The sequence below is a fragment of the Dendropsophus ebraccatus genome, chromosome 1 (genome assembly GCF_027789765.1).
Source record: "Dendropsophus ebraccatus isolate aDenEbr1 chromosome 1, aDenEbr1.pat, whole genome shotgun sequence".
NCBI lineage: Eukaryota > Metazoa > Chordata > Amphibia > Anura > Hylidae > Dendropsophus > Dendropsophus ebraccatus.
In genome coordinates, this window is record NC_091454.1 from 21,291,479 (window position 1) to 21,319,280 (window position 27,802).

The following is a 27,802-nucleotide window of genomic DNA, read 5'->3' on the forward strand; positions in this document are numbered from 1 at the left end:
GTGGACGAAAAAATTAAACGAAAAACAAAGAGAACACCTGTCTGTTTATGTCCGTCACCATACACCTCAATGGAATTTTTTTTATTTTATTTTACTTTTATTTTTACCGTCATATTTTTCACAATACATTTTATAGTCAAAAAGGGCAATTAAAAAAAAAAACAAGAAAAATAATCCCTCCTACAGCTCTCTCAAGGCAGGGTAAACTAAAAAGTTATGTTAAAAGCTAAATCGCCATCGCCAAAAGGGTTGACTTTTTGTTGCTATGGACAATAAAGTTTAAAAGAAAAAAAAAAATGCCCTTGTTGCCCATAGCAACCTAAAGTCAGCACTCATTTACAAACTGCTGTGGTAAAATGAAAGTTGAAGGCTGATTGGTTACTATGGGCAACTCAGTTTTATAAATGCTCGGCGTTTAAGGGGTTAAAGACAGGTGAGGTCAGGAGCTGTATGATTCAGCAGCCCGCGTCACGTGCTGTCAGTTCCCATTCGGCAACGCCCCCGTGAGTGACGCAGGTGCTTATTATTCCGTTACCATGACGCGCCTCGCTAGTTACCTGTCTCCTGACGTCACTTCCAAGGTGGAGCTCACTTGCCTGCGTGGAGAATCGGAAAAGCCTCAGGTTGAACTCAACCTCAGCGCGCATGCGTGATCGAGACAGCCTGACTACGCAAGCGTGAACCCTTTCCCCGGTTTCGCCTTCGTCGCACTGCGCATGCGTCTTCTGGTTGGCGAGCGACGCGTGCAGCGACTGCGCTTGCGCAGAGCGGTTGGCCTCCGGCCGTAGCTTGCTAGTGCGCAGGCGCGAAGTGACGCGATCGGTCGTTGCGTGTAGGGCAGTGGAGCGGTTGCGCGGAGTGACATCGGCAGGTCTCCGGTGAGTGAGAGAAAGAGGGGAGAGAGCAAGTCCTCGGGACCGGAGGAAGAGATCGGGAGCGAAGATGCTCAACATGTGGAAAGTCCGGGAGTTGGTGGATAAAGCGTAAGTTCTCATGAATAGGAGGAGGAGGGTGCTGGGCAGGGCTGTGTGTGTAGCACCGGCTCCGGGCCAGGCCTGTCAGGTGTCACCCGGCCGTGTATACCATACATAGCGTGTGTATATGATATATATATATATATACACACACATACTGACAGGGGTCCGGGGCGGGTCACGTGACTGTCACACACGTAGTAACCTATGGATTGTGCAATGCATGAGACTATTATTATATTGGAATTTGCCTTCATGACGTCACTGTGCTCTAGAATAGAAACCATGGCGAATGGAAACCCCCTTGAAGGCTTTTATAGATTATACAACATGGACTACAATTCCCAGCATGCACTCTGGTGCTTGCAGCACTACAACTCCCATCATGTCCTGACTGGTGACCAAGCTTGCAAAACTATGATTCCCAGCCAGAACTAACATCGGGGTATGGAACCTTGGCTCTCCGGCTGTTGCAAAACTACAACTCCCATCATGCCTGGACAGCCTGCGGCTGTCCAGGCATGATGGGAGTTGTAGTTTTACAACAGCCGAAAAGCCAAGGTTCCTTACCCCTACACTACTAAGAGATCGGCAGCTGAGGGGTGTCTGGCTGTTGCTAAACTACAACTCCCAGCATGCCCTGAGATTCAGTGGTTACAGAACTACAACTCCCAACTTATAGGACAGATTACCACCTTAGCGTTTGATTTAATAAGCCTTCATTTAAGTGGCCATAGTACGGCGCCACAGGCTGTCCAGGCATGATGGGAGTTGTAGTTTTGCAATAGCTGGAGAGCCAAGGTTCCCTACCCGTGCAGTAAGAGATCAGCAGCCAAGGGGGGGGGGGGTCTGGCTGTTGCTGAACTACAATTCCCAGCATGCCCTAAGAACCAGTCATCTCTAGTATGGAGCTCTCTAGTGGATACGGATTATAACTCCCAATTTATAGGACGGATTAGTACCTTAGAAATTTAATAAGCTGCCATAGTACGTCGCCATACAACCTATACTTTTTTTTTTTTTTTTAACTAAATCGACATCGTTTCTTAAAGAGGTTGTCTTAAGGTGCGTTTACACGAAACGATAATTGGCCCGATCTTACGATTAACGATGTCGGAGTAACGATTTTATTTTCATAACGACCAGCGTTTATACGATACTATATATCGTACGGAAAATTCGTTTTGCGAACGACTGTTCACACGGAACGATCTGCAAATGTTTTGAGAACGACGATTTAATAACATGTTGAAAGATCAAAATGAACGATTTCCCGTTCGTCGTTTGATCGTTCTCTGCGTTTACACGTACGATTATCGTTCAAATTCGATCGTTATCGCGCAAATTTGCAAGATAATCGTTACGTGTAAACGCACCTTTATACAGATAACTCCTGTCCATATGGCCATTCAGGACCTTCATCTATGAAGAGGCGTCCTGTACAAGTCGTCCTTGTAGCACAAGGACAGCCATTCATCTGCATGGCCTCTATGTAATCCTGCATGTCCCTGACGGCGGCATCTGCTGGGATCAGACGTGTGTGATGTCACTTCAGGATTGCGGTCTAACCGGGCACCACAGAGGGTTTTTGGTCACTCCATGTCTCTACCTACCGGCCTGTAAGCTGCTGGCGTTAGTCGGTGGCAGTCATCTGACACCTGCTGACAAATATGTATAATCTCCTTGGAATTTGATCCTTCAGTTTAGTAAACCTCGAAGTAAAGCGCAGACTACAATGTAATGGAAGAAATAGTTTCTTAGGTCATGAGCAGTCTGTGTACAGGCGGGAGCGCTCAGGACTGGCAGTCACCTGGTGGATGGTATGAGAGGTGCCAGCAGTCCCCGTGCTTATAATTGTATCTTGGTTCATGTACAACCTGCACATCAGCTGTCAAGCTCACCATACTTGCAAAACTACAACTCCCATCAAGCTTTAGCACCACCCCTGTTCACTTTAACCTCTTAAGGACATAGGACGTACCGGTACGTCCTATGTCCTCATTAGCACTTCAAAGCGGGGCCGCGATCCCGGGTGCCGCGTGTAGCCCGGGACCGCCGCTATTAGCGGGCACGGTCTGATCGCCGTGCCCGCTAATTAGCTAATCGGAGGCAGCTGTCAAAGTTGACAGCTGCCTCCGATTACCGGAGGCAACGTTTCCCTGGTGTCTAGTGGTGGAGATCGCTCCACCGGGACCTTGTCCCGGAGGAGCGATCTCCGTTACTGATGCCGGCCGGGGACGCGTCCAAGATGGCGCCGTCCTCGGCTCGGCACTCGTTTACTTCCGGCTGCAGCAGCCGAAAGCAAACGAGTGCCGATCTCATGGATCTCTGCAGCATATCTATGCTGCAGAGATCTCTATGAGAGATCAAAGTGTATATACTAGAAGTCCCCCATGGGGGCTTCTAGTATATGTGTAAAAAAAAAAGTGTTGTTAATAGTAAAAAGCCCCCTCCCCTAATAAAAGTCTGATTCACCCCCCTTTTCCCAGGTTTTAAATAAAAGTAAACAAATAAATAAATAAATAAACATGTTTGCTATCGCCGCGTGCGTAATCGCCCGAACTATTAATTAATCACATTCCTGATCTCGTACGGTAAACGGCGTCAGCGCAAAAAAAATCCCAAAGTGCAAAATTGCGCATTTTTGGTCGCATCAAATCCAGAAAAAATGTAATAAAAAGCGATCAAAAAGTCGTATATGCGCAATCAAGGTACCGATAGAAAGATCACATCATGGCGCAAAAAATGACACCTCGCACAGCCCCATAGACCAAAGGATAAAAGCGCTATAAGCCTGGGAATGGAGCGATTTTAAGGAATGTATATTGGTTAACAACGGTTTGAATTTTTTACAGGCCATCAGATACAATATAAGTTATACATGTTACATATCGTTTTAATCGTAACGACTTGAGGAACATGCATAACAAGTCAGTTTTACCCCAGGGCGAATGGCGTAAAAACACATTTCCCCCAAATAAAAGAAATGCGTTTTTTTTTTCAATTTCACCACACTTTGAATTTTTTTCTGGTTTCGCAGTGTACTTTATGCAAAAATTCAGCCTGTAATTGCAAAGTACAATTAGTGACGCAAGAAATAAGGGGTCATGTGGGTTTCTAGGTGGAAAAATGCAAGTGCTATGACCTTTTAAACACAAGGAGGAAAAACCGAAAACGTAAAAACGAAAATGGGCCATGTCCTTAAAGGGTTAAAGGAGAAGTCCGGTGAAAATTTTTATTAAAGTATTATATTGTCCCCCAAAAGTTATACAAATCCCCAATATACACTTATTACAGGAAATGCACATAAAGTGCTTTTTTTCCCTGCACTTACTACTGCATCAAGGCTTCACTTCCTGGATAACATGGTGATGTCACTTCCTGGATAGCATGGTGATGTCACAACCCGACTCCCAGAGCTGTGCGGGCTGTGGCTGCTGGAGAGGATGATGGCAGGGGGATGCTCAGTGTCCCTCCAGTGCCCTGTGTCCCTCAGTGTCCCCCTGCCATCATCCTCTCCAGCAGCCACAGCCCGCACAGCTCTGGGAGTCAGGTTGTGACATCACCATGTTATCCAGGAAGTGACATCGCCATGTTATCCAGGAAGTGACATCACCATGTTATCCAGGAAGTGACATCGCCATGTTATCCAGGAAGTGACATCGCCATGTTATCCAGGAAGTGACATCGCCATGTTATCCAGGAAGTGACATCGCCATGTTATCCAGGAAGTGAAGCCTTGATGCAGTAGTAAGTGCAGGGAAAAAAGCACTTTATAAGCATCTCCTGTAATAAGTGTATATTGGGGATTTGTATAACTTTTGGGGGGGTGTAATACAATACTTTAATAAAAATTTTGCCGGACTTCTCCTTTAATGGAACGGTGCTGCAATACCACACCCAAAATGAGGACAGGAGAGGTGCTATTTCTGCCCCCAGATCCACTCATAGAAGTGATTGTTGTCTAACTTGGGAGACCAAGATACCATTTAACCTGATTAAAGCCCCTATTATATGGGGCGACTGTGAGGTGCAAACAAGCGCTTGCTCTTCTTTCCCCGCTCGCTGCCGGCGCCATTAGTGAGCAGGTAAGAGCCCGGGCTGCCCATAGAAGATAGCAGTGGTCCGTTGCCGCTGCTCCTATTCCACGGAGCGTCAGCAGCTGATCGCTGCTATCCTGGTCGTTTGTCTTTCAACATGTTGAAAGACAAACGACAGCAATGATCACCGAACATCGTCCATGTCGGCTGATCGTTGCCTTCTATTACACTAGAAGCTTATTGGGCGATATCGGCCAAATACGGCCGATGATCATTTAGTGTAATAGGGCCTTGAGATATGGAGAGTGGGGGGAGACCCCTTATTCAGCCTAATTCAGTGCTATGCCCCTTCCACTACTTATCAGCTACTGTATGTACTGCAGGAAGTGGTGTATTGTTTTCATTCAGGAGAGGTTTTCTATGGGGATTTACTCCTGCTCTGAACAGTTCCTGACATGGACAGAGGTGGCAGCAGAGAGCACTGTGTCAGACTGGAAAGAAAACACCACTTCCTGCAGAACATACAGCTGCTGATAAGTATTGGAAGACTTGAGACTTTTTAATAGAAGTAAATTACAAATCTTTGGCCCTTGCTGGGACCAGTGGATTTGAAAGAAAACATTTTGGAGTAAACTACCCCTTTAATGCACAACTGCGCCAGGCCCTATTCACATCCATTCTAGCGATAGGCCAACACCTTATGAGATGGCAATTCCCCTTTAATATAGCACAAAAAAAATAAGATAAGTTCCCACCGGTCTAGAGTTTCGTCTTCCCTGTATAAAGCTTTCTGGGTCGCTTTACATCCCAATACTCCTCCTATTATGTGATAAGATAAGGAGAGGTTTCATTCCCATTGTAATCGGCCTTGGGTGGGCTCTTGTCTGTATGGGGTTACCAGCAATTCACAATGGTGGGAAAATCCAGGTTTCTGTGGAACGAGTCACCATGTTTGATATGCGGCAGACAGGAGAGATACTGACGGTGTACGGCCATCTTACCCGCAATCTATAGTCTACAGTACTTTGTCCATCTCTGTATGCATGGGCTGATAATGGAAGGTGTGTACGCCGACACGTGATGTGGGAGTCATCTGCTGTATGCCTCTGTCTGCATGTGGGGGTCATTGACACTTTCCTTTGAAAGCAAAAGCTGCACCTTAGGGTCCTATTACAAGGAGCAATTTTTAACGACTAACGATAAACGATCGCAAACGAGATTGTTTATCTTTATGGTTCCTTTATACAAAGCGATAATTTACTCAGTTGATCGTTTAACGATTTTGAAGCAACAATTTGGTTTTTCATAACGATCAGCATTTAGACGAATAAATGGTTAGAATAATCGTTTTTAAGATCGCTTAACCCCATCTCACACAAGGTGAAACTTTGAAAGACTGTTTACATGATGCGATCTGCGCATTTTTAGCGAACAGCGATTTTGAGAACATGTTGAAAGATCACAATGAACGATTTCTTGCTCATCTCGCTGTTTTTACAGAGAGCGATTATCGCTCAAATGCCGTTATCGCGAAAATTCAAACGATAATCTTTCCTTGTAAATGCACCATTAACCTGAAATCGTTCTCCATGTTACACAGAATGATGGCCGTTACTATGATCGTTTACTCCTTCTGATCCCAGCAGAACAATGAACAATGTGCAATTACACTGAACGATTAGTGAACTAATGCGGAACTTGAGCGAATGAATGTGAAATTACAGCGAGCGTTTAACGATAATTTTAGGTTCAGATCTGAATCAATGATCGTTGACATACGAACGATTTTTCGATCGTTGCCTGCAATTACACAGAACGATTATCGTTTTAATTCAAACGATATAACTGTTCTTCGCACTATAATTGTCCCGTGTAATAGGGCCCTAACTCTCGCCTCCTTGGGGGAAAGCAGAGTCTATTACAACTAACAGAACTCTACTTTATTTCAGCAATTGGGGGGGTGGGGGGTGGTATCCCACACCCAGACCCCGGTCCAGAGCTTATGACATGTTCTGTTATGACCCATCAAAAGTTTTCTTAAATGATTGCTATGCGGCCAGAGTCGAGCGACTTGTAAAGTAAGATTTGGTAGACACAGAGTTATCTGACAGATTATTGAAGCCAAAGCCAAAAACAGACAGTAAACAGAGATCAGGTCATAAAAGAAAGACTAAGCGTTCTAATTTTTAAATCCATCTGGCTTTGGCTTCAATAACCTGTCAGATACATCTCTGTAAATGCAGCCTTAGGGCCCTATTACACGGGTCGATTATATTATCAGCGGAAAATCTTTGTTGTTTGAATTTAAACGATAATCGTTCCATGTAATTGCAGACAGAGAACAAAAAATCCTTCTTGTGTCGTTGATCGAATAAACATTCTTTATTGTTCGCAGTCCTTTCAGCGTAATTCTACATCGTTCCTCCTTATGCCGCGATCAGATGGAGTAAATGATCGTAGTAACTAACGACTATTGTTCTGTGTAGGATAAAAAAATCTCATTTGCTATTGGGTAATCACTTTGTCTAATAGGACCCTTAAAGGAGAAGTCCGGCAAAATTTTTTATTAAAGTATTGTATTGCCCCTCAAAAGTTATACTAATCCCCAATATACACTTATTACGGGAAATGCTTATGAAGTGTTTTTTTTCTCTGCACTTACTACTGCATCAAGGCTTCACTTCCTGGATAACATGGTGATGTCTCTTCCTGGATAACATGGTGATGTCTCTTCCTGGATAACATGGTGATGTCTCTTCCTGGATAACATGGTGATGTCTCTTCCTGGATAACATGGTGATGTCTCTTCCTGGATAACATGGTGATGTCTCTTCCTGGATAACATGGTGATGTCTCTTCCTGGATAACCTGGTGATGTCACTTCCTGGATAACCTGGTGATGTCACTTCCTGGATAACCTGGTGATGTCACGACCAGACTCCCAGAACTGTGCGGGCTGTGGCTGCTGGAGAGGATGATGGCAGAGGGATGCTCAGTGTCCCTCCAGTGTTCTGTGTCCCTCTGCCATCATCCTCTCCAGCAGCCACAGCCCGCACAGCTCTGGGAGTCTGGTCGTGACATCACCATTTTATCCAGGAAGTGACATCACTATGTTATCCAGGAAGTGACATCACCATGTTATCCAGGAAGTGACTTCACCATGTTATCCAGGAAGTGAAGCCTTGATGCAGTAGTAAGTGCAGGGAAAAAAGCACTTTATAAGCATTTCCCGTAATAAGTGTATATTGGGGATTTGCATAACTTTTAGGGGGCAATACAATACTTGCCCCCCCAATACAAAAAAATTCTCCTTTTAATAGAGGTACAGAAATGGCTGCATCAGTATCAGAGGAGATGATTCTTCTTTCTCAGGGTCGGCTTTTGACCCCTGCCAGACGTCTCGGAGGAGTTATACAGGTATCTCCGGTTTATGTTTGGTGATATTGTAGGTAATCCTGATAACCTGACACATGGAACCTGACAGATTGTGGCCAAATTAGATGTGACGATACAGTCACTGAACTCGACGTGTCAACGGCCTAACGATAAGAGAGCGTCCGATAACATCACCTAATGACATAAGACACAGAGATAACACTCGGCTCAGGGGAACTTGTTTTTACTTGCAATTGGAAAACCATTGTCTGTAATGGGCAAAACATGGGTGTCACAGGGATGCCTGCAACTCGACGGACTAGTTTAAAGGGTGGCCGTACACCTTGAAGAATGAAAGTTCATCCGGCAGCGATCTCTTACGTTCCTACTCTACAGGAACCGTCCGCTCCTGGCTAGACTACTCCTTTAATAAAGGATAGCGTTCACAATGATCCTGTCTCCAGATCAGCTTGTAGTTGCAGCTGATGCCGTCGATCTGCTGATAGAACCATTGTGGCAGGTGCCCTTTAATAATGGAAGAATAACATATGTTCCAGTGACACGTAGGTGGGTGGTTCTATGTATGTATTTGAGGCATCCTGTCTGCTCTCTATTACTGATGATCTGGGCAGGAAACACATTGCCGTCTGACCCAGCAGCGTATTACACATGACATTTTGCCCCTTACAGCAACATCCGGCACCCTGAGCTCCATATGGCGGCTTACAATACTATAATCCATTACTTTATTACTGAGACATTTGCGGCTGCACTTTCTTGGATTCTTGGCATTTAGCGATACTTTAGGGACCTTGAATATTTTTGACTGAGAGAAAGGAGAGAGGCGAACCTGTCGCACGACTGTTGTTTTGTGGTTGTATCTGTAACAGGGTTTTAGGGAGGGGCAGGAAATTTGATGAAGTAACACCCCGAGAGAGGCGTAGAGAAGGTAGACGTAGAAGAGTCCCCTCCATTCTGCATGTTTAGGTCTAGGCCACATGGTGACTTATCGCCATGGAGCCATACAACAACAGTGATTTTTTCATTGTCAACTTCTTCTTCTACATTTCCCATGATGCCTCTTGCTTTGCAGAGACCGAGGGAATCGAGTCTCCATACTCTTGCTCTGCGTCTTTCCAAGTGCAGTAGGTGATAGATCAATGACACAGAACATGTCCTGTAACTCACTCTGCAGAGTCTGTGTATTCCTCTGAGATGCAGCTTCAGTCTCCTTATGATGCTTTACACCCCTGAGAGCTCCTACAAGCTGGAAGGAGAGCAGGGTGAAGCTACATGTCCTTGGAATAAACTGAGATAAAGACAATTGGGGGAGATTTTATTTTTTGGCCATATCGCCCAGCCCTAGATGAATAACACAGAACATGTCCTGTAACTCACTCTGCAGAGTCTCTGTGTATTCCTCTGAGATGCAGCTTCAGCCTGTCTCCTTGTGATGCTTTACACCCATGAGAACTTCTACAAGCTGGGAGGAGAGGAGTGTAAAGCTACATCTCCTTGGAATAAAGTGAGATAATATCATTGGGGGAGATTTATCAAAGGGGTGTAATTCTTCATAGATTCCTTGGAAAATGAAAGGTGGAATCTGATTGGTTGGTAGGGGCAACTAAGCCAGTTCTACATTAAACCAGTTTGATAAATCTCCCCATTGTGCACATGGCAGAAACTAGCAGCATGTGTCATTGTATGAATTCACCTACTACATCACTGCCCTCCTGGTTCGTCATATAGAGCAGAAATATTTTAGCATGGGAAGAGAAACAATGGAGTTAGGTCTTGGTGAGGAGCTGCCAGGACAGACAGGAGAGACAGGAGAGACTGATATCCTATCTACACAGTACAGCATGCACAGACCTAGGGGTCTGAGTGGGGATCATTGCAATGATGAAAGGGCTTTTGATGTACGGCTGCAGCTGAGCAGGGATGACACACGTTACACTGCAGGAATACTGGCGGAGTTGGCTGTGTAATTGTAAGCAGGTGGTTCATTTTCTGCAGAACGATCTTGTCATTCAGTATGTGGCTTATAACGTACAGTAAGTGTGTGCACTTGACCTGCCGACGCGTAAGTAATGAGGCCGCTACGTTGGAGTGACAGCGCACCATTATTTGACAGCACTTTGCTTCTATAATTTGTCTCTTTGCTCCTTTCTGGGCACTTAAGATGCAAATAACCCGGAGTCTGGAGACTGACATTAGAAGGAGTTTGCCTTTCAGCCATGATGGGATTGTTCTGCCGGATACTCCTATATCCGCAGTTATTAAATAGGACCAGATGGCTTAAAGGGATATTGCGAACTGGCCCATTATATTAGTACCTGATGATGTATGGTAGCAGACCTGCCCTACACTTGTACAACATCACCGCCTTCCAGCTGTGGCAGAACTACAATTCCCATCATGCCTGGACAGCCAAAGCTGTGGGAATTGTAGTGAGTTCTATACCCCTGAACTAGCTGATCATGGAAGTAACCAGAGGGGTGGTCAAATAACAAGGGACCCCCATCTCCCAGCGGCGGGAACAAACCCTGTAGTATAAAATACATGATGATTTCCGGTTGTCCGCGCAGGATAAATCTTTTTTTTTTTTTTTTTTTTTTTTTTTATGTTTTCCTCCTCTTTCCTGTTGTCTACTAATTTTTTATGTTTTGATCCCTGTGGTTCTTAGCTTTTTTTTTTTCCATCTTGCACGTGTCTTGGACTGTATCCTTCCAGATAGACTTTAGTGGATGCTTCAGTATATAGGTGGGACTTTGATAAACAGGTAGCTGCATGGGCACCACATTTGCCCCCAGGGAGAGATGGCATGTACTATTGGAGTACAGTGGTACCTTGGTTTAAGAGTAACTTGGTTTAAGAGCGTTTTGGTTTAAGAGCTCACAGTTTTTCAAAATTGTGACTTTGTTTAAGAGCATTGCTTTGGTTTAAGAGCTCCATGTTCTGGATGGGAGGGGGAGTGGAGGAGGGGCATGGTCTGCATAGCGGGGTCTACAGCACTGTACTCTGACCCAGGAAGTCTCCCTCACCTTCCAAATCATAGCAGATCTACTTCAGGCTGGGGCTCACATCAGGGGACAGGACTGTGGAGGTAATCTTTCCATAGCTGTAACCCCTCTCTCACCGGACAGAGAGTGCTGCATGTATGTGTCCACATCTGCCCTGCTCGTTCCTTCCTGCTCCCTGCAGTCTCTGTCCGCCCTTGTGTTTCCCATCCTCTACATTACTGTACAGTAGTTTATGATATCACATATTCTGCTGTTTCTTAATCTTTGTTTCATCTGTTTTACATGTAATTCAGAAAAATAAATCATTATTTTTGGAGTGTGGAACCAATTGTCTGCACTTCTATAATTTCTTATGGGAAAATTTGCTTTGGTTTAAGAGCAGATTTGGATTACAAGCACCGTCCCGGAACGAATTATGTTTGTAATCCAAGGCACCACTGTATCTTCATTTGCTGCTGTTCATTGTCTTGAGGGACTGGCGTAACTTCCTCTTGTGAACTGCATTTGAGCAATGAATGAAACACCGTTGCATGAATCCTAGTACAAGTAACTATAATACATCTTATTAGATGAAAATGCCCTGTTAGAGAATTTCCAGCCCAGGCCCCCCCCCCCCCCCCCCCATCCTAAAGCTCATAATTTACTCTGAAAAATAGTTTGATTCTGTACTAGGAGGCAAGACAGACTAGTATTTCTATTGAAGTCTATGGAAGGAGTTGCTGGCTGTAAAGAGCAAGAAGGAAACGGAGACTACAGGAGTTTATAGTGAGTAATAGATCTCACCCCTCTGCTGGATTACACTGCTCACTACTGCTCTATAATGTCCTTCATGACGCTATAGGGGAAATAGGGGAGCAGGGTTCATTCTTCTGTCATGATAGAGACTAGGCTTCATCCATTAACTCAGGAACAGCTAAAATATTACACCCCGGAGAGGGCTGTAAACCGTTTATATAATGGATATAGCGAATATAGGGCTTACGCCATCTACACATAAGACAGCTCTCGTTGCAAGTACCACGGCGGCGGCAGCTGACGTTTTATATCATGGGGTGGCTGTTATTTTTTTTGGTAGGGGGGCGGGGGGTATTAAACAACAAAACCCTCTGTTAGAGTTGCCCTTTAACACTTTGTACACTGCAGTAATACTTAAGGTCGATCTATTCTTTCCCCTCTGGCGGGTGCCTGGTGCAGTCCGGGCATCATAGAGAATTCATGAATCACTGACTGTCCCGGACTCTGGCGGTATCACATTACACAGTATCTCATGACACTTTGTCATTGTGCCGGGCGGCTGTACCCGCAGATCATCTCCTGCCATGCCGGCGTCTCCGCAGGCGCGCATCATCTCATGGCTAATACTTACATTTCACATCGCTGATAATGCATCACTGGCTATTTGGCTCCAGGTGGGATGGTGACATCCAAGAGATTCATCATAAGGATACGAGCTCTGCTGTGCTGTACCGGGCTCTGCCGCGTTATAGCGTGGCTCTGCTTACTTAGTTTTCATTTGTTTATTTGACAATGAAAATTTTTATTTTCTTTATAAACCATTACGTGTTTGCATATATTTCCAGTCACTGGGCATGGCGATGAATACTTACCATGGCTTCATGATTGGTCTGGTCCGACTTGTAAGACCCCCCCCCCCCCATCACTCCTGAGGGGATGTAGTGTGTTACTTCGCTGGTTCTCCCTTGGATTGATTTAAAGGGGTTTTCCAGGGGGAGGGGATATTTTAAATCAACTGGTTTCAGAAAGTTATATAGATTTTGTAATTTACTTAAAATCTTTCAGTACTTATCAGCTACTTTGTGTCCTGCAGGAAGTGGTGTATTCTTTCCAGTCTGACACAGCGCTCTCTGCTGCCACCTCTGTCCAGAGCTGGGGAAGTTTTCTATGAGGATTAGGAGAAACAGGTTTTCAGATAGTTATAAAGATTTGTAATTTACTATTTAAAAAATCTCAAGGCTTCCATTACTTATCAGCTGCTGTGTGTCCTGCAGGAAGTGGTGTATTCTTTCCAGTCTGACACAGCGCTCTCACTATGTCAGGAACTGTCCAGAGCAGTAGCAAATCCCCATAGAAAACCTTTCCTGCTCTGGACAGTTCCTGACATGGTGAGAGCACTGTGTCAGACTGGAAAGATTACACAACTTCCTGCAGGACATACAGCAGCTGATAAGTACTGAAAGACTTGAGATTTTTTAAGTAGAAGTGAATTACAAATCTATGTAACATTCTGACACCAGTTGGTTTGAAAGAACCTATTTTTCACTAGAGAACCCCTTTAAATAAAGATAATGCAGTTACCATTCAGTGTACTAAATCAGAGCGATCTCCCCTTCTTCTTTCTCAGGATCAGAAGGGACCCCAACAAGTCTCAAAGTGTTGGTATATCCTAGTGATATGAGATGTCAGGGCAGAACTACAAGTCCCAGCATGCATCACTGTTACAGACACTACAGGTCCCAGCATGCCCTGGCAGCTTCTGCCACAGCTGGAGCACCATAAGAGATCACCATTTTGCTGCCTTTATGCCTAGCCCAGATCATTGTAGTAGTTTTTTTAAGCACTATGGGATATGTATTGTATTATTCAGGTTTATGTAGTGGTTGCGGCCCCCACGTGGACACAGCATAACAGTAATGAATGGAGGGATACCTTTCTGAAGGAATATATTTAAAAATGTTTCCCTCAAAGGGGTACTCCAGAGGAGAAACAGGTTTTCAGATAGTTATAAAGATTTGTAATTTACTATTTAAAAAATCTCAAGGCTTCCATTACTTATCAGCTGCTGTGTGTCCCGCAGTAAGTGGTGTATCCTTTCCCGTCTGACACAGCGCTCTCTACTGCCACCTCTGTCCAGAGCTGGGGAGGTTTTCTATGAGGATTTGCTGTTGCTCAGGACAGTACCTGACATGGACAGCGGTGGCAGCAGAGAGCGCTGTGTCAGACCGGAAAGTATACACCGCTTCCTGCAGGACATACAGCAGCTGATAAGTACTGGGAAACTTGAGATTTTCAAATAGAAGTAATTTACAAATCTGTATAACTTTTGATTAAAAAAAAACAAAACTTTCCAATCTGGAGTACCCCTTCAAACTCCATCCTCCATCTGCACCTTTATTCTATGATGGATTACTAGGAGACCCCTTTACCTCCAGCTGATCTCATGTGATTTACATCTCTCAGGTTTATACATTATTCTTCCCAGTGACATCCCAGCCATAATATATAGCCGCCATGTATGTGCACAGATCTCTGTGCGTTCCCGAAGCTGATCAGCATCTCAATGTATGTGTAATATGTTATACATTGAGACATCATCTTATGAGAACACATTCACTTTGTAGCTGCCGGCCTTTTTTTTCCCCCGTATATTTTAAGAATTCTTGAAGGAGATTTCTTCATCTCTTTCCCCTCCAAGAAGCGATTCCTGTATAGCTGTGGCCGCTTTATATTCAGATGTGGTTTTCTCCTGTGCTTCCTCTTCTTGAGTAGTTTATTGGGCTTTTATTTCTTTTAAAGGGGACCTGTCATAGATGGGATATCGGGGGGATAGATAACAACCGTACAGGTCGATGATCGCCATGTATAATAAGGTCGGCGATCAGCTGATCACACGTTTCTAATGTGTTTAGGAATCGCCGTTCATCGGCTGCACATATCCACGTATTGTAGTCTGTTGGTTCATTTTTTTCTAACGTGCAATGTTTTGGCCGGTGGCCTTCCTGATGGCTATTAGGAGGAAGCAGGAGGACTTGCTAGTGACCGAATCAGCATTAAAGTGTCACTGTCGTTTTAAAAATTTTTTTTTTTTTTTTTTTTGCAGAAATCAATAGTCCAGGCGATTTTAAGAAACTTTGCAATTGGGTTTATTAGGCAAATATGCCATTATCTGCATTCAAAAAGACTTTTCCCAGCCCCCCCCCTCTTCTCTCTCATCCACTGCTCATTATCAGGAAATCTCGGCTCTTTTGCATCAGTCGGGCCCTGTGTAATCTATGGAGGGGGCAGGAGGGAGATTAGTCACCAGCAGAGAACAAAGGATTATACAGTGGGACCTGTGTGAAAGCCGGTATTCAGAGATTCAGAGAGGTCAGTGCTGACTTCAGAGGAGATAGCCCGGTGATGTAGCTGTAAATTAACTGTTGTCCTGTTTTGGTGCCTCATCTCCCTCCACCCCTCCCCTCTCCATAATGAACCATGAAGACAGGGGGGAGAGAGCTTCAAACTGCTTTCTCATGATAATAATGCTTTTTTTCGGCTAATAAACCCAATTACAAAGTTTCTTAAAATCGCCTGTACTATTGATTTCTGCAAAAAAAAATTTAAATGGCAGTGACACTTTAAGACATTGATAGTCAAAAGACCTGATACTTTCATTGCCAAACCTGTATGCTGTGCAGATCTGCTGTTCCCTGTTACCAGCTATTTCAGGCTTGATCTGTAGTTGTCTTGACTGGTGACAGGTGGTCCTGTATAGTCCCTGCTACCATAGTCCGTCTCCACTCATAGAACCCCCAGATAGATAGGTGAATGCTATTGTCTTTGTTATGCAGGGTCCGGGGGGTGGAGCATGACACTTGAAGCCATGCCCCGCCCCCTGAAGCCATGCACCATGCACATTTCCTCTGTATCCCCCTCTCACACAGGTCTATGCACTTTGTGTCATCCTCTCCCTCCTCCTTGTTGTGAGGATTACCGGCGGCTTAGTGTGCGCTGTAAATGATTGCCTTCTATTGTCTCTCTGATCCCGACATCACCGTATAAGTGCCGCTCCGCAGTTGTCACCTGTCACGCGCTGTCCTGCAGTCATATCTTTGAAGTGACACTTTAACACCGGCCACATTATTTTATTGCCTGTAGAAAGGAACCAGCGAGAAGAGGCGGCTGGGTGCGGAGCTTTGCTTTTTAACTCTTTATTTCTATCTAGCAGGATATCCACAACTCCATCTCCCCAGCATAGTCACACAGGGAGGGGAAGGAGCAGCTGAATCGATCACGTTTTACGGGAAAAGAATCAAGAGAACTTGTCTGTGATCTATTTACATCCCTGCTTAGGAGTCCAGAGGGCGGTCCTACTTTGGTTGCTGTGCATGTAATGATCTGTCACTACTTAAAGGGGTATCCCCATCTCAGCTGATATAGTTTATACTTGTAGGACTGTCGAGATAAATATTTTTGCAAATACATTTATTTGGCCTTCTCCTGATATGCTGCTCTTTGCCTCCCAATGTTCACAGCTCATTGTATTGGTTGTCGACCACCGCTCTGCTCTAAAAGCGGTGGTCTGGCTGATATATATAGAGAAATAATGTAGATATAGTGAGACAATGTTTAATACATACATACATATATATGTATGTATATATATATATATATATATATATATATATATATGTGTGTGTGTGTAATATAAATATATATGCCAGCCAGACCACCACTTGTAGAGCAGAGTGGTGGTCGGTAACCAAGACAACAAGCTGTCTAAAATGTGAGGGAAAGAGCAGCATATCAGGAGAAGGTAAATGAACATATTTGCTACATTAGCATAGATGGGGATACTCCACAAGCCCGCCCACTTGACTCCTAAGAGGAGAATGGGCAGGGATTTTAGTCAATACTGAATCTTTTTCAGTAAAATTTTTTATATATATATATATATATATATATATATATATATATATATATATAGTTATATAGTGCTCTGTCCGGTCAGCCAGCAAGTTTAAAAGCATGGTTTACAAAAAAAAATAAAAAATCTTCAGTATAGCAGTACTTATCTGCCGCTGTATGTCCTGCAGGAAATGGTGTGCTTTCTCCAGTCTGGAGAGCAGGAGAGGTTTTCTATGGGGATTTGCAGGGAGCACTGTCAGACTCGAAAGAATACACCACTTCCTTCCTTCAGGACATACAGCAGCTGATAAGTACCGAAAGGCTTGACATTTTTTTTTAGAGGAGTAAATGAAAAATCTTTGGCACCAGTTGAATTCTTTTTTTTTTTTCTCTTCCATTTCATTTTTCATGCTAAAAGTCCCCAGTAAACCAACCCAAATAGGTGATAAAGCTGCTGTAGGTCACATGAGGTGATGGAGCCATGTGCTCCCGGCCTGTGCCTCACACAAATCCCCGGTATTATAGAGCTGTCTCTATGCCCCGGTGTCTATACCCGCTCCCGTGCCCTCCGGTGTGGTCTCTCTCCGCCATTCTCCACCAGCTCCTGCACACTCACCAGTCTTTCTTTATACATACAAATAGATCTGGCTGCCAAGGAGATGCAGCGGCACCCACGTAGGTCTGGACGGCAGATTGTGCCAAGTTCTCCATCTCCCTCCCGTTGCGTTTCGTCACAGTGGCATCCATTGTTGGCAGCAGAGCAGCAATGCCGATGCCAGCTAATCCAACGGTCTGCATGCAGTATAATGGCTGACCTAAGGCAAGGCTGGGGCGGGCAGCCAGTGTATACAGATACAGAGATGAATGGTGTGCAAGGAGAAGTCACTCTCCACCTGATGCAAAACTACAACTCCCATCATGGGACATGTAGGAGTTGTAGTATTGCAGCAGGTTGCTTTACAGATGCTGCAAAATGACAATTTCTGGCATGTATAAAGGGGTTGTTCAGATTTGTAATTTACTTCTATTAAAGAAAAATCTCAAGTCTTCCATTACCTATCAGCTGCTGTATGTCCTGCAGGAAGTAGTATTCTTTCCAGTCTGGAGATCAGGAGAGGTTTTCTATGGGGATTTGCTACTATTCAGGTCCGTTCCTGACATGGACAGAGGTGACAGCAGAGAGCACTGTGTCAGACTGGAAAGAATACACCACTTCCTGCAGGACATACAGCAACTGATAAGTACTGGAAGACTTGAGATTTATAATTTACTTTTATTTAAAAATCTCTGGTACTTTTCTGGCAGCAGTTTATTTGAAAGAAAATTTTGGGGGGTGAACAACCCTCTTTAAAAGGGGTTATCCAGTGCTACAAAGACATGGCCCCTTTCCCCCTACTCTTGTCTCCAGTTTGGGTGCAGGGTTTGAAACTCAGTTCCATTGAAGTAAATGGAGCTTAATTGCAAACCGCACCTCAGTTGGAGACATGAGTAGGGGGAAAGTGGCCATGTTTTTGTAGCGCTGGATAGGGTTATAGTCTGGAGAGTCACAAGTTGCAGATCATTGCTTAGAATAGTGAGTAGATGATAAAGTGCACATGGCTGTGTTCACACTGATGCATCACAGCATTCTGGTTGTCCCTGCCCGCTCCAGAATTAGCTTCCCCTGATAAGACCTGTCGCTGTCACATGCTTCCTGATCACATGACCCCAGCCCGCTCTTGGCTTATTGCAGGGGGCTGGCATGCGGCAGCAGCGTGAACTCAGGAGTTAAGAGGCTGAGCACATAGTCTGATTATGGGCTTACCCCGCCGCTATAACAGCATCGCCCTTTAGCGTTGAGACTATTTTAGCCATGTGCCTTTATGGTGGCCGCTCACCCCCCGGGTCCAGATACCTATTAACCATCTATACCAAATTGCAAAAAAAAAAATGGACAGAATTAGACATTACCCAGGGCTTGTTATTCCTGGAGGCAGATGAAACGCATCGGAGCTGGATGCGGGTCACATCGACCTGACATGTGTTGTATGGTCATGTGACGACGGGTAGGCCGTGTGCTCTCTAACCATAGGCTGCTCCCCCGCCAGGGATCATAAACTTAATAGTCGAAGATTACAGCCATTAAAATCATGTTTAACGCAAATGGCTCTCGCTACACTTTCCCACGATAGTAAAAGCGTATGGGATGTCCGGCTACGGATTTGTATGTAGCAGAGCCCAACCTGCGTGCTCAGTGCAAAATGAAAGAAATTTATATATATATGAGATGGGGAGCCCCTCTCTAGGTGGGATGCTATGGATGGTAGACTATGTAGTGATGCATATAGACAAAACCTCTGTAGTCTAATTCTGCAGTCCTCTTAAAGGGATTATCCAGGTTTAAAAAAAAAAAACATGACTGCTTTTTCTTTCTTTCTCAGAAACAGCACCACCCTTGTCCTCAGGTTGGATGTGGTATTGCAGTTTAGTTACATTGAAGTGAATGGGACTGAGTTGTAATACCACACACAACCTAAGGACAGGGGTGGTGCTGTTTTTTGCAAGAAAGGTAGCTGTGCTGTTTATAACCCAGGATAGTCTCTTTTAACCTTACCAGAGCTAAGTGATTACAGCTGCAGAGTCAGACTACACTGAGCTTGTAGTCTGTTACCATGGAGATTCAAAGGGGGAGATTTATCAAACATGGTGTAAAGTGAGACTGGCTCAGTTGCCCCTAGCAACCAATCAGGTTCCACCTTTCATTCCTCACAGACTCTTTGGAAAATTAAAGGTGGAATCTGATTGGTTGCTAGGGGCAACTGAGCCTGTTTCAGTTTAAATCATGTTTGATAAATCTCCCCCAAAAAGCTTAGGAAATGACATACAACCTCTAACAAAAGCCGCAGGTTTATACCCTGTAATATGTGCGGTACTACCCAGTATGAGATCATCGCTCTGGTGTTTCCTGACTTTTATTTCCCGCTTGGCTCCATATAGGTTACAGTCGCCTTCGGCTATGTATATCAAGCTGGTACTGTAGTCTGTATGTCAGGCCGCTACCGAGTAACCACAACTACATCTGTGACTGCAGGAGACACTATTTTATATCTCATGCCATTACATTGTGTCTGATGGAACAGCACCCCTAGTGGCCAGTGCATTGACAGCACCTGATATGTGTGTGTGTATGTATTATTATTTTTTTTTTTACAATTTCTATATATTGTTATATAATTAGTTATTTAATATATATATATATATATATATATATATATATATATATATATATATATACATTTTTTTTATTTTTTTTTTGTTACTATATGGATATATATTTTGGATATACTGTACCTTTCGTGCCTTACACAGGAGCACAAGACAACTTGTGTAAGAGACTAGAAACCCCGGCCGGGATTACAGGGAGGTATACAGGTGACTAACCGGTTCTCTGCATCGCTTCTCACCCAGTAAAGCTGCTCCTCCAGTTTTCCTCCATGCTTCCGGGGTGACGACAGAGTCCACCGGCACTCACACACCAGAGTATGGCTAGTACTATAGAAGACAGGTAGTTACAGATCTATAAGTGGGGCGGGGATCCGCAGCTGATATATGTATATATCACACCTTGTGTACATACTCACCCTAAGGAAATGTATATACAGAGTATTTTGCACAATCCCAGATCTCAGTCTCTTCCTGTGAAGTGTCCCCTGGGCAGTACGGGGTTAACTCCGTGCCACTTTGCCCCTTTGGACCTCTTCCATGTCACATTGTTTTCAGTATTTGTTCATTGCTGGAATCTGCTGTGTAATCCGATCCAGATGAACGGTCGGATCTGGACAGGTTTACACAGCAGCACCTGCTGCATTCGTCTGATGTGGTTTTTCCGAAGGCGAATTTACACACAGCAGCCGTGATGTGTCCGAAAGAAGCACAGACATGCTCTTATTATCAGAAAATGGCGTTTTTTTGCAGGCAATACAAGACTCTACATGTCTCTATGTATGAACTTGCCGATAGTGCCCTTCACAATTGTGCCAAAACCATAGAATTCAGCATTAAACCCTTTAAAGGGTTGTTGACCAAAAAATGTTTCTTTCCAATCTACTGGTGCCAGACATTTGTATTTTATTTCTGTTAAAAAAAAAAAAATCTCAAGTCTGCCAGTACTTATCAGCTGCTACATGTCGTGAAGGAAGTGGTATATTTTCTCCAGTGTGACATGGTGCTCTCTGCTGCCACCTCTGTCCATGTCAGGAACTGTCTAGAGAAGTAGCAAATTCCTAAAGAAAACTACTTCTGCTCTCCCGACTGGAAAGAATGCACCACATCCTGCAGGACATACAGAAGCTTATAAATACGGGAAGACTTGATTTATTTTTTATTTTTTTTACTATAACTAAATTATAAATCTCTTACACTTTCTGGCACCAGTTGATTTGAAAGATAATTTGGTGAGCAACCCCTTTAAGGCTATGTTCACCCATAGCAAAGAAAGCAAGGAATTCCTTCAGCTCATATAAAATGTTCAAATTCTATTGTAGGTATCCTTAAAAGACAACAGCCATAGTGAAAACCCAAATGATTTGAACGCTAGTGAGACTTCAGCCGCATTGTGACTTCTATGCAGTAACCCAGCCAAGCAGCAGTATTAGTCGCAAAAGCATGTGCTTATTAGGAATCCGAGGACCATGCCATACAGCTTGTCTGTGCAGCGTCTTAGCCGTGCTCTGCGAGGCCGTACCATCACACGTCAGCGGTTTCACCTAAAACAGAGCATTGTTTTGAGTAGAAATACTTGTTTTGCTTAGTAAAGCGAGAACTGGCCATACTTGGGGACAGGTCTTTGTAAAGACCCAAAAATAAATGCGCTTGTCATGTACTTTCCTAGAGGTGTAACATGTGGCCATAGTGCCTAATCTATAACCGGGCCCAGGTGTGACTGCCAGCGCTGTGTGCCTCCTATAGTATCCATAGTGCTTCACTTTTTCTTTGTCCCTTTCTGCTCCATATATTGGTCAGAATCAGAAAAGTAATAGAAACTAACCCCATAGCTGTCTGTGTAGTCTGGACCGCCCACTCTCATCTAATACATGGTAGGGGGCGGTCCAGACTACAGTTCTGACCTCAAGATGAGGGCATAGGAGACAAAGCTTAAAAACTAATGACATTATACTATGTGTTATTTTAAGTTGTTGTGTGTTTTTTTTTTTTTTTTTTACATTTTAAAGTGGTTATCCAGTAAACATGGCGCCTTTCTTCCAAAAACATCTCTCTATGGGCTGTGTCTTGTATTGCAGCTCCAGTCTATTGAAGTGAATAGGGCCACATTGCGATGCTATGTAGACAGGTGGTGAAAGCAGCCATGTGTGTCCAGTCCTCGACAAACCCTTTAAAGGGGTAACATACTTTTTCTTTCAAATCAACTGGTGCCAGAAAGTGGCAGAGATTTTTAACTTACTTCTAATAAAAAATCTTCTCAATCAAGTCTTCTAGTACTTATCATCTGCTGTATGTCCTGCAGGAAGCGGTGTATTCCTTCCAGTCTGACGCAGTGCTCTCTGCTGCCACCTCTGTCCATGTCAGGAACTGTCCAGAACTGCAGCAAATCTCCATAGAAAACCTCTCCTGCTCTTCAGACTGGAAAAAATACACCACTTCCTGCAGGATATACAGCAGCTGATAAGTATCTGAAGTTTTTTTTTAATAGAAGTAAATTACAAATCTCTGGCACCAATTGATTTGAAATAAAAAAAAAAAAAAAAAATTGTGATCTTCTTTAAATATGAAAAAAAAACCCTATGATGATGACTGATGATTTTGTGCATTGTTCTTTCACGGCGTGTGAGAGTCTTGACCCAATCTGTACAGTAAAGTTTTCTGCCATCTCATGTGCTGAACAAGAGTCCCATGCTTCTGGATAGAAGGGTGCAGTGTAGTTTCTGTTTTGCCTCTTTGCAATGTGGTAGAACAGGTAGTGCGCTTAGTCCCGTCACATCAGAGATCTGACTATAAGATCATGTTTCCCGTCCTTACTACAGGTGGAACAACCTCTTACAGAGTCAGAAGTTTACGTAGGAGGATCCAGGCCTGGGCGTGGTGTGAGCGATGGGAACAATGACCTACTTCTATACCCACCGCAGAGCTCATCTGCCAGCCAGCCTGGGGAACTGCTCCTAGTCACACATCAGTCTCATATCAGGACTCGTGGCCGTTATATTGATCGTCACTAAGTCCTTCCAGGAACAGACGTCTGGCGATCAATGCGTCTGGTCCTCACCGCTTTCCCTATGGACATAAAGGAATTGCCTGCTCGGTTGTCCAGGCGCGGTGGGACTAGTAGTGCAGGCGCGGTGGGACTAGTAGTGCAGGCGCGGTGGGACCAGTAGTTTTGCAACAGCTGTAAGGCGGTGACTTTGACACCTGCACCCCATGCACTAATCTCCCTCTAGTGGCGGCTGCAGGAATTGTATTACATAAACTGAGCTCCTATAATGCACATGGATCATGGGTAACGTCCATCCTTTCCTTCTTCTCATCCATCATTATCGTTCACCTTGCAGGGTACAATACGTGTGATGTCTACCACTCGTTCCTCCGTAGCCGCAGGGGCAAATGTTTGCGCCGCTCGTTGTAGATGTTACAGGCAGCGGGCACCATTTATTTGGATTGCACTGAGCCAATAAGTCCTGGGTCACAGGAAGGGGGCTTGATGTATTGGCATTGCCTGGAGGATGCGGCTGGCTGACACCGCGGGCTCCGCAGTAATGATGTACAATTATTCTGCCATTAGAGCCGTAATTACAGATCTGGCAGCACTTCTCATGAGCTGCGGATAGACAAATGCACACTCGCCTCCATCCTCTAGGACGTTCACCGATTATAAATTGATGTCCTATCCTAGTCCTACACCACGGTAAGACCCCTGGATAAAAGTTCTAACGCCGCACAGAACCCTGATGACAGTAAAGGGTGTCTGACACTATCGGATTCTGCTATGTGCGCCCTCTGGTGTGTGCTTTTGGTATTACACCAGTTGTCACGTTTAGGATCAGGATATGTACACTGACAACCTTAGAATAGTTTTCTATTATTTCAGTGACAAAATACTTTGCCCTGTAGGAGTCTGGCTACTAAGCAGGCAAATTATTTAGCTAGCTACAGTCTCAATGCTCAATGCTATACTGGCCATAGGCTTTCTATAACCCCCCCCTCTCTCTCGGGACAGCCAGGCTTGGTCTGCGGTCAGGAGAAATGCTGAACGTTACTCGGCCATTAACATCCATCATCTGATTCAGAAGATAAAGGAGTCTTCATCGAAGTGATGCCATGAAGATCATATAGGATCAATAGGATTTTATTTATGTGCTGCCATGCTCCATCATTACAACAATGGGGTGGGGGTCCCACTCTTTCCTATTGAGAACACATTTATGAAGGGTTTAGGGGTCCTAGCCTAAGCCTGACAGCTATCTAAGCTATATGGCGGTCCCCTCGGTTGCCATCCAGATAAGTTCTTACCTAGAGACCACTACAGTATGAGCGGGACACAGTCAGAGCCTTTGCCCTGTAGTACATCTATACCAGAGCTCCACCCGGAGCATCATAAATGAATGATGAGGCCATGTAAAAAGTGATGCAATGTAAATGGTTCCTGGAAGCCGAGGTTATTACATCCGCACCTTCCAGGAATATCTAGTCACTCCACACACCACAACACTACAGTCCTCCTGCCGGGATCACTCCGCTATCATAACACCATAGAAAGGATTGTTATCACCACTAATGGAGCGCAAAGTCCTCCAAAATCCATTCCTGGGGTCACATGGTGCAGCGTTGCTCAGTGGTCGTCTGTATCTGCCCAACAGAGAGGGATCAGTTCTGTATCTGCCCAACAGAGAGGGATCCGTTCTGTATCTGCCCAACAGAGAGGGATCCGTTCTGTATCTGTTCAACAGAGAGGGATCCGTTCTGTATCTGCCCAACAGAGAGGGGTCAGTTCTGTTTCTGCCCAACATAGAGGGATCCGTTCTGTATCTGCCCAACAGAGAGGGGTCAGTTCTGTATCTGCCCAACATAGAGGGATCCGTTCTGTATCTGCCCAACAGAGAGGGGTCAGTTCTGTATCTGCCCAACAGAGAGGGGTCAGTTCTGGATCTGCCCAACAGAGAGGGGTCAGTTCTGGATCTGCCCAACAGAGGGGTCAGTTCTGTATCTGCCCAACAGAGAGGGGTCAGTTCTGTATCTGCCCAACAGAGAGGGATCAGTTCTGGATCTGCCCAACAGAGAGGGATCAGTTCTGGATCTGCCCAACAGAGAGGGATCAGTTCTGGATCTGCCCAACAGAGAGGGATCAGTTCTGGATCTGCCCAACAGAGAGGGATCAGTTCTGGATCTGCCCAACAGAGAGGGATCAGTTCTGGATCTGCCCAACAGAGAGGGATCAGTTCTGGATCTGCCCAACAGAGAGGGATCAGTTCTGGATCTGCCCAACAGAGAGGGATCAGTTCTGGATCTGCCCAACAGAGAGGGATCAGTTCTGGATCTGCCCATAAGAGAGGGATCAGTTCTGGATCTGCCCATAAGAGAGGGATCAGTTCTGGATCTGCCCATAAGAGAGGGATCAGTTAATCCTAAGCCGTCAGGTTCTTGAATAAAACATCACAATGACAGTGAAGACTGACACACGGGGAGACGTTCCTATTCCCAATATACATTTATACCCTGTAAGAAGGAGGAGAAGATCCACAGCGTCCAAAAAAAGTTTTGTTGTCTTTATTATGAGGCATATAAAAAGTTACAAAAGATAAAAACGTAGGCCTACATGTTTCGGGGAAACACACCCCCATGATCACGGCAGTCATTTATACCCTGTCCGTGTGCTTGAGGCAAATCATATAGAAACCTGTTGTAGAACTACAATTCCCATCATGCCTGGACAGCCAAAACTTTGAGAATTGTAGTTTTGCAACAGCTGGAAGGGCTGCGACTTCGACACCTCTGGTCAAGATTGATGGCTGTCAACCCACACAAGGGTTAATCCACAGCTATCGTATGTGTGGGACCACCTTAAAGGGATTTTATGAATTAACAAAAAACATGGTTGCTTTATTTAAAGTCCGTCTTCATGTCCAAAGCATATTTGTTGTACCCAGCCTTGAGGAGGACAGAATTGTGATACCTCTGGGCAGGTATGGCGCTGTTTTTGAAAGAAAGTAGACATGTTTTCTCTAAAACTGGACAATCCCTTTAAGTATGCGGTTTAGTTCTCTTCCAGAAGAAACAGTCTCCCTAGTGCCACCTATTGGGCGGTGTAGGCCCTATCTGATGGCATATGAGCCCCTGTGGTCCAGCGTCATGTACACGGCTTGTACCTGGGTCAGCAGAAACAGTCTCCCTAGTGCCACCTATTGGGCGGTATAGGTCCTATCTGATGGCATATGAGCCCCTGTGGTCCAGCGTCATGTACACGGCTTGTACCTGGGTCAGCTGTAATGCTGCCGCCACGCTCGGCTTCTATAGTAATATATGGGGCGGACATGGCCCGGTGTAATGAAGCTTGGTGTATACCTAATAATTTATCTTCCTTGCAGTCAGAGGTTTCCCGTAAGACATTCTCGTCTCCAGGTTCATACTCCGAATGTGCTTACATACAGAAAACCTTGTCAGTTTTGTGGGTCTCCCACAGTGCGGAGGGTTTACTATTCTCCCAGAACAGGGTCAGAATCCATATGCTCGGAGCCCAATTTTTGCAGTCGGCCGTTTGATTTATTTCCCGTCACACAAACCTAATTCCTTGAGACGTGAAGCTGAAGGGGTGCCAAGGATCTGCCATCGCAGCCCGCTCCTTCCTAACACCCCCCCTAAAAATAAAAAATCTCCCCATGATTTCCTACCGAGAGGCCCTAACTAACCTCCCCCGGGCCGCACCTCCCTTCCAGTTAGCCGTGTATCCTCCAATATCACGTCCATATCAATCACACAAGGTTTTATGCTAACAAGGTCCTCGGCCTCCTCCCAACAAGTCCTCCACATCTGGACGTAAATTCCTTCCTTGCACCGAGGTCACCGGGACCCTGGGTACGGCACAGAATGAGGTCTGAGCTTTACATGGGAAAGGAAGAGAAAGCCGGGGGTCCCCTCCTTCCAAGATGTGTTTTGGATTTAATTGCCTTGGATTAAAGCCACGTTACAGTTTTTGGTTTTCTTAACTCCATGTCAGCTGGGGGATCGGAGACACTGATAGAGCCGACCATGAAAGCCATTTCCTCTGAAATACCAGAATCTGTTAGGCCTCGACTCCGCAGGTCGCTGTAAAATCTGCCCCTGGAAAAGCTGGGTGACAGCTAATATGGCCGCCGTTACTTAGAGGTGCAGGGATATGTCCCTTGCTGCAGGGTTAGGAAACCTTGGCTCTCCAGCTGTTGCAAAACTACAACTCCCATCATGCCTGGACAGCCAAAGCTATAGTGGAACTGAGTGCTATCACTTGTATATGGGGACCTTAAAGGGGTTATCCAGCGCTACAAAAACATGGCCACTTTCCCCCTACTGTTGTCTCCAGTTTGGGTGCAGGTTTTGAAACTCAGTTCCATTGAAGTAAATGGAGCTTAATTGCAAACCACACCTGAACTGGAGACAAGAGTAGGGGGGAAAAGTGGCCATGTTTTTGTAGCGCTGGATAACCCCTTTAAAGGGTCACTGTCGGGATGAAAAACTTTTTACATGTCAAAAGCTTTGACCAGTTTGGATGTTAAAGCGTAACTGTCATTTCAGGGTAATTTTT

The 27,802-nt window shown here is 44.8% G+C and overlaps 1 protein-coding gene and 1 long non-coding RNA gene across 2 annotated transcripts in view; both read left to right on the plus strand.

The window, feature by feature from the left end:
- The first annotated feature begins 731 nt into the window (after positions 1-731).
- CLINT1 (clathrin interactor 1) overlaps positions 732-27,802 on the plus strand; it is a 53,010-nt gene continuing 25,939 nt past the window's right edge. Inside the window, exon 1 of the mRNA XM_069968803.1 lies at positions 732-983. Within this exon, the coding sequence (XP_069824904.1) occupies positions 943-983 (41 nt within the window). The 5' untranslated portion in view covers positions 732-942. The remainder of the gene's footprint in view (positions 984-27,802) is intronic.
- Positions 20,020-21,660, plus strand: LOC138789938 (uncharacterized). Its single transcript, XR_011362818.1, has 3 exons — positions 20,020-20,197; positions 20,386-20,581; positions 21,561-21,660. It is a non-coding gene; the product is annotated as an uncharacterized lncRNA (long non-coding RNA).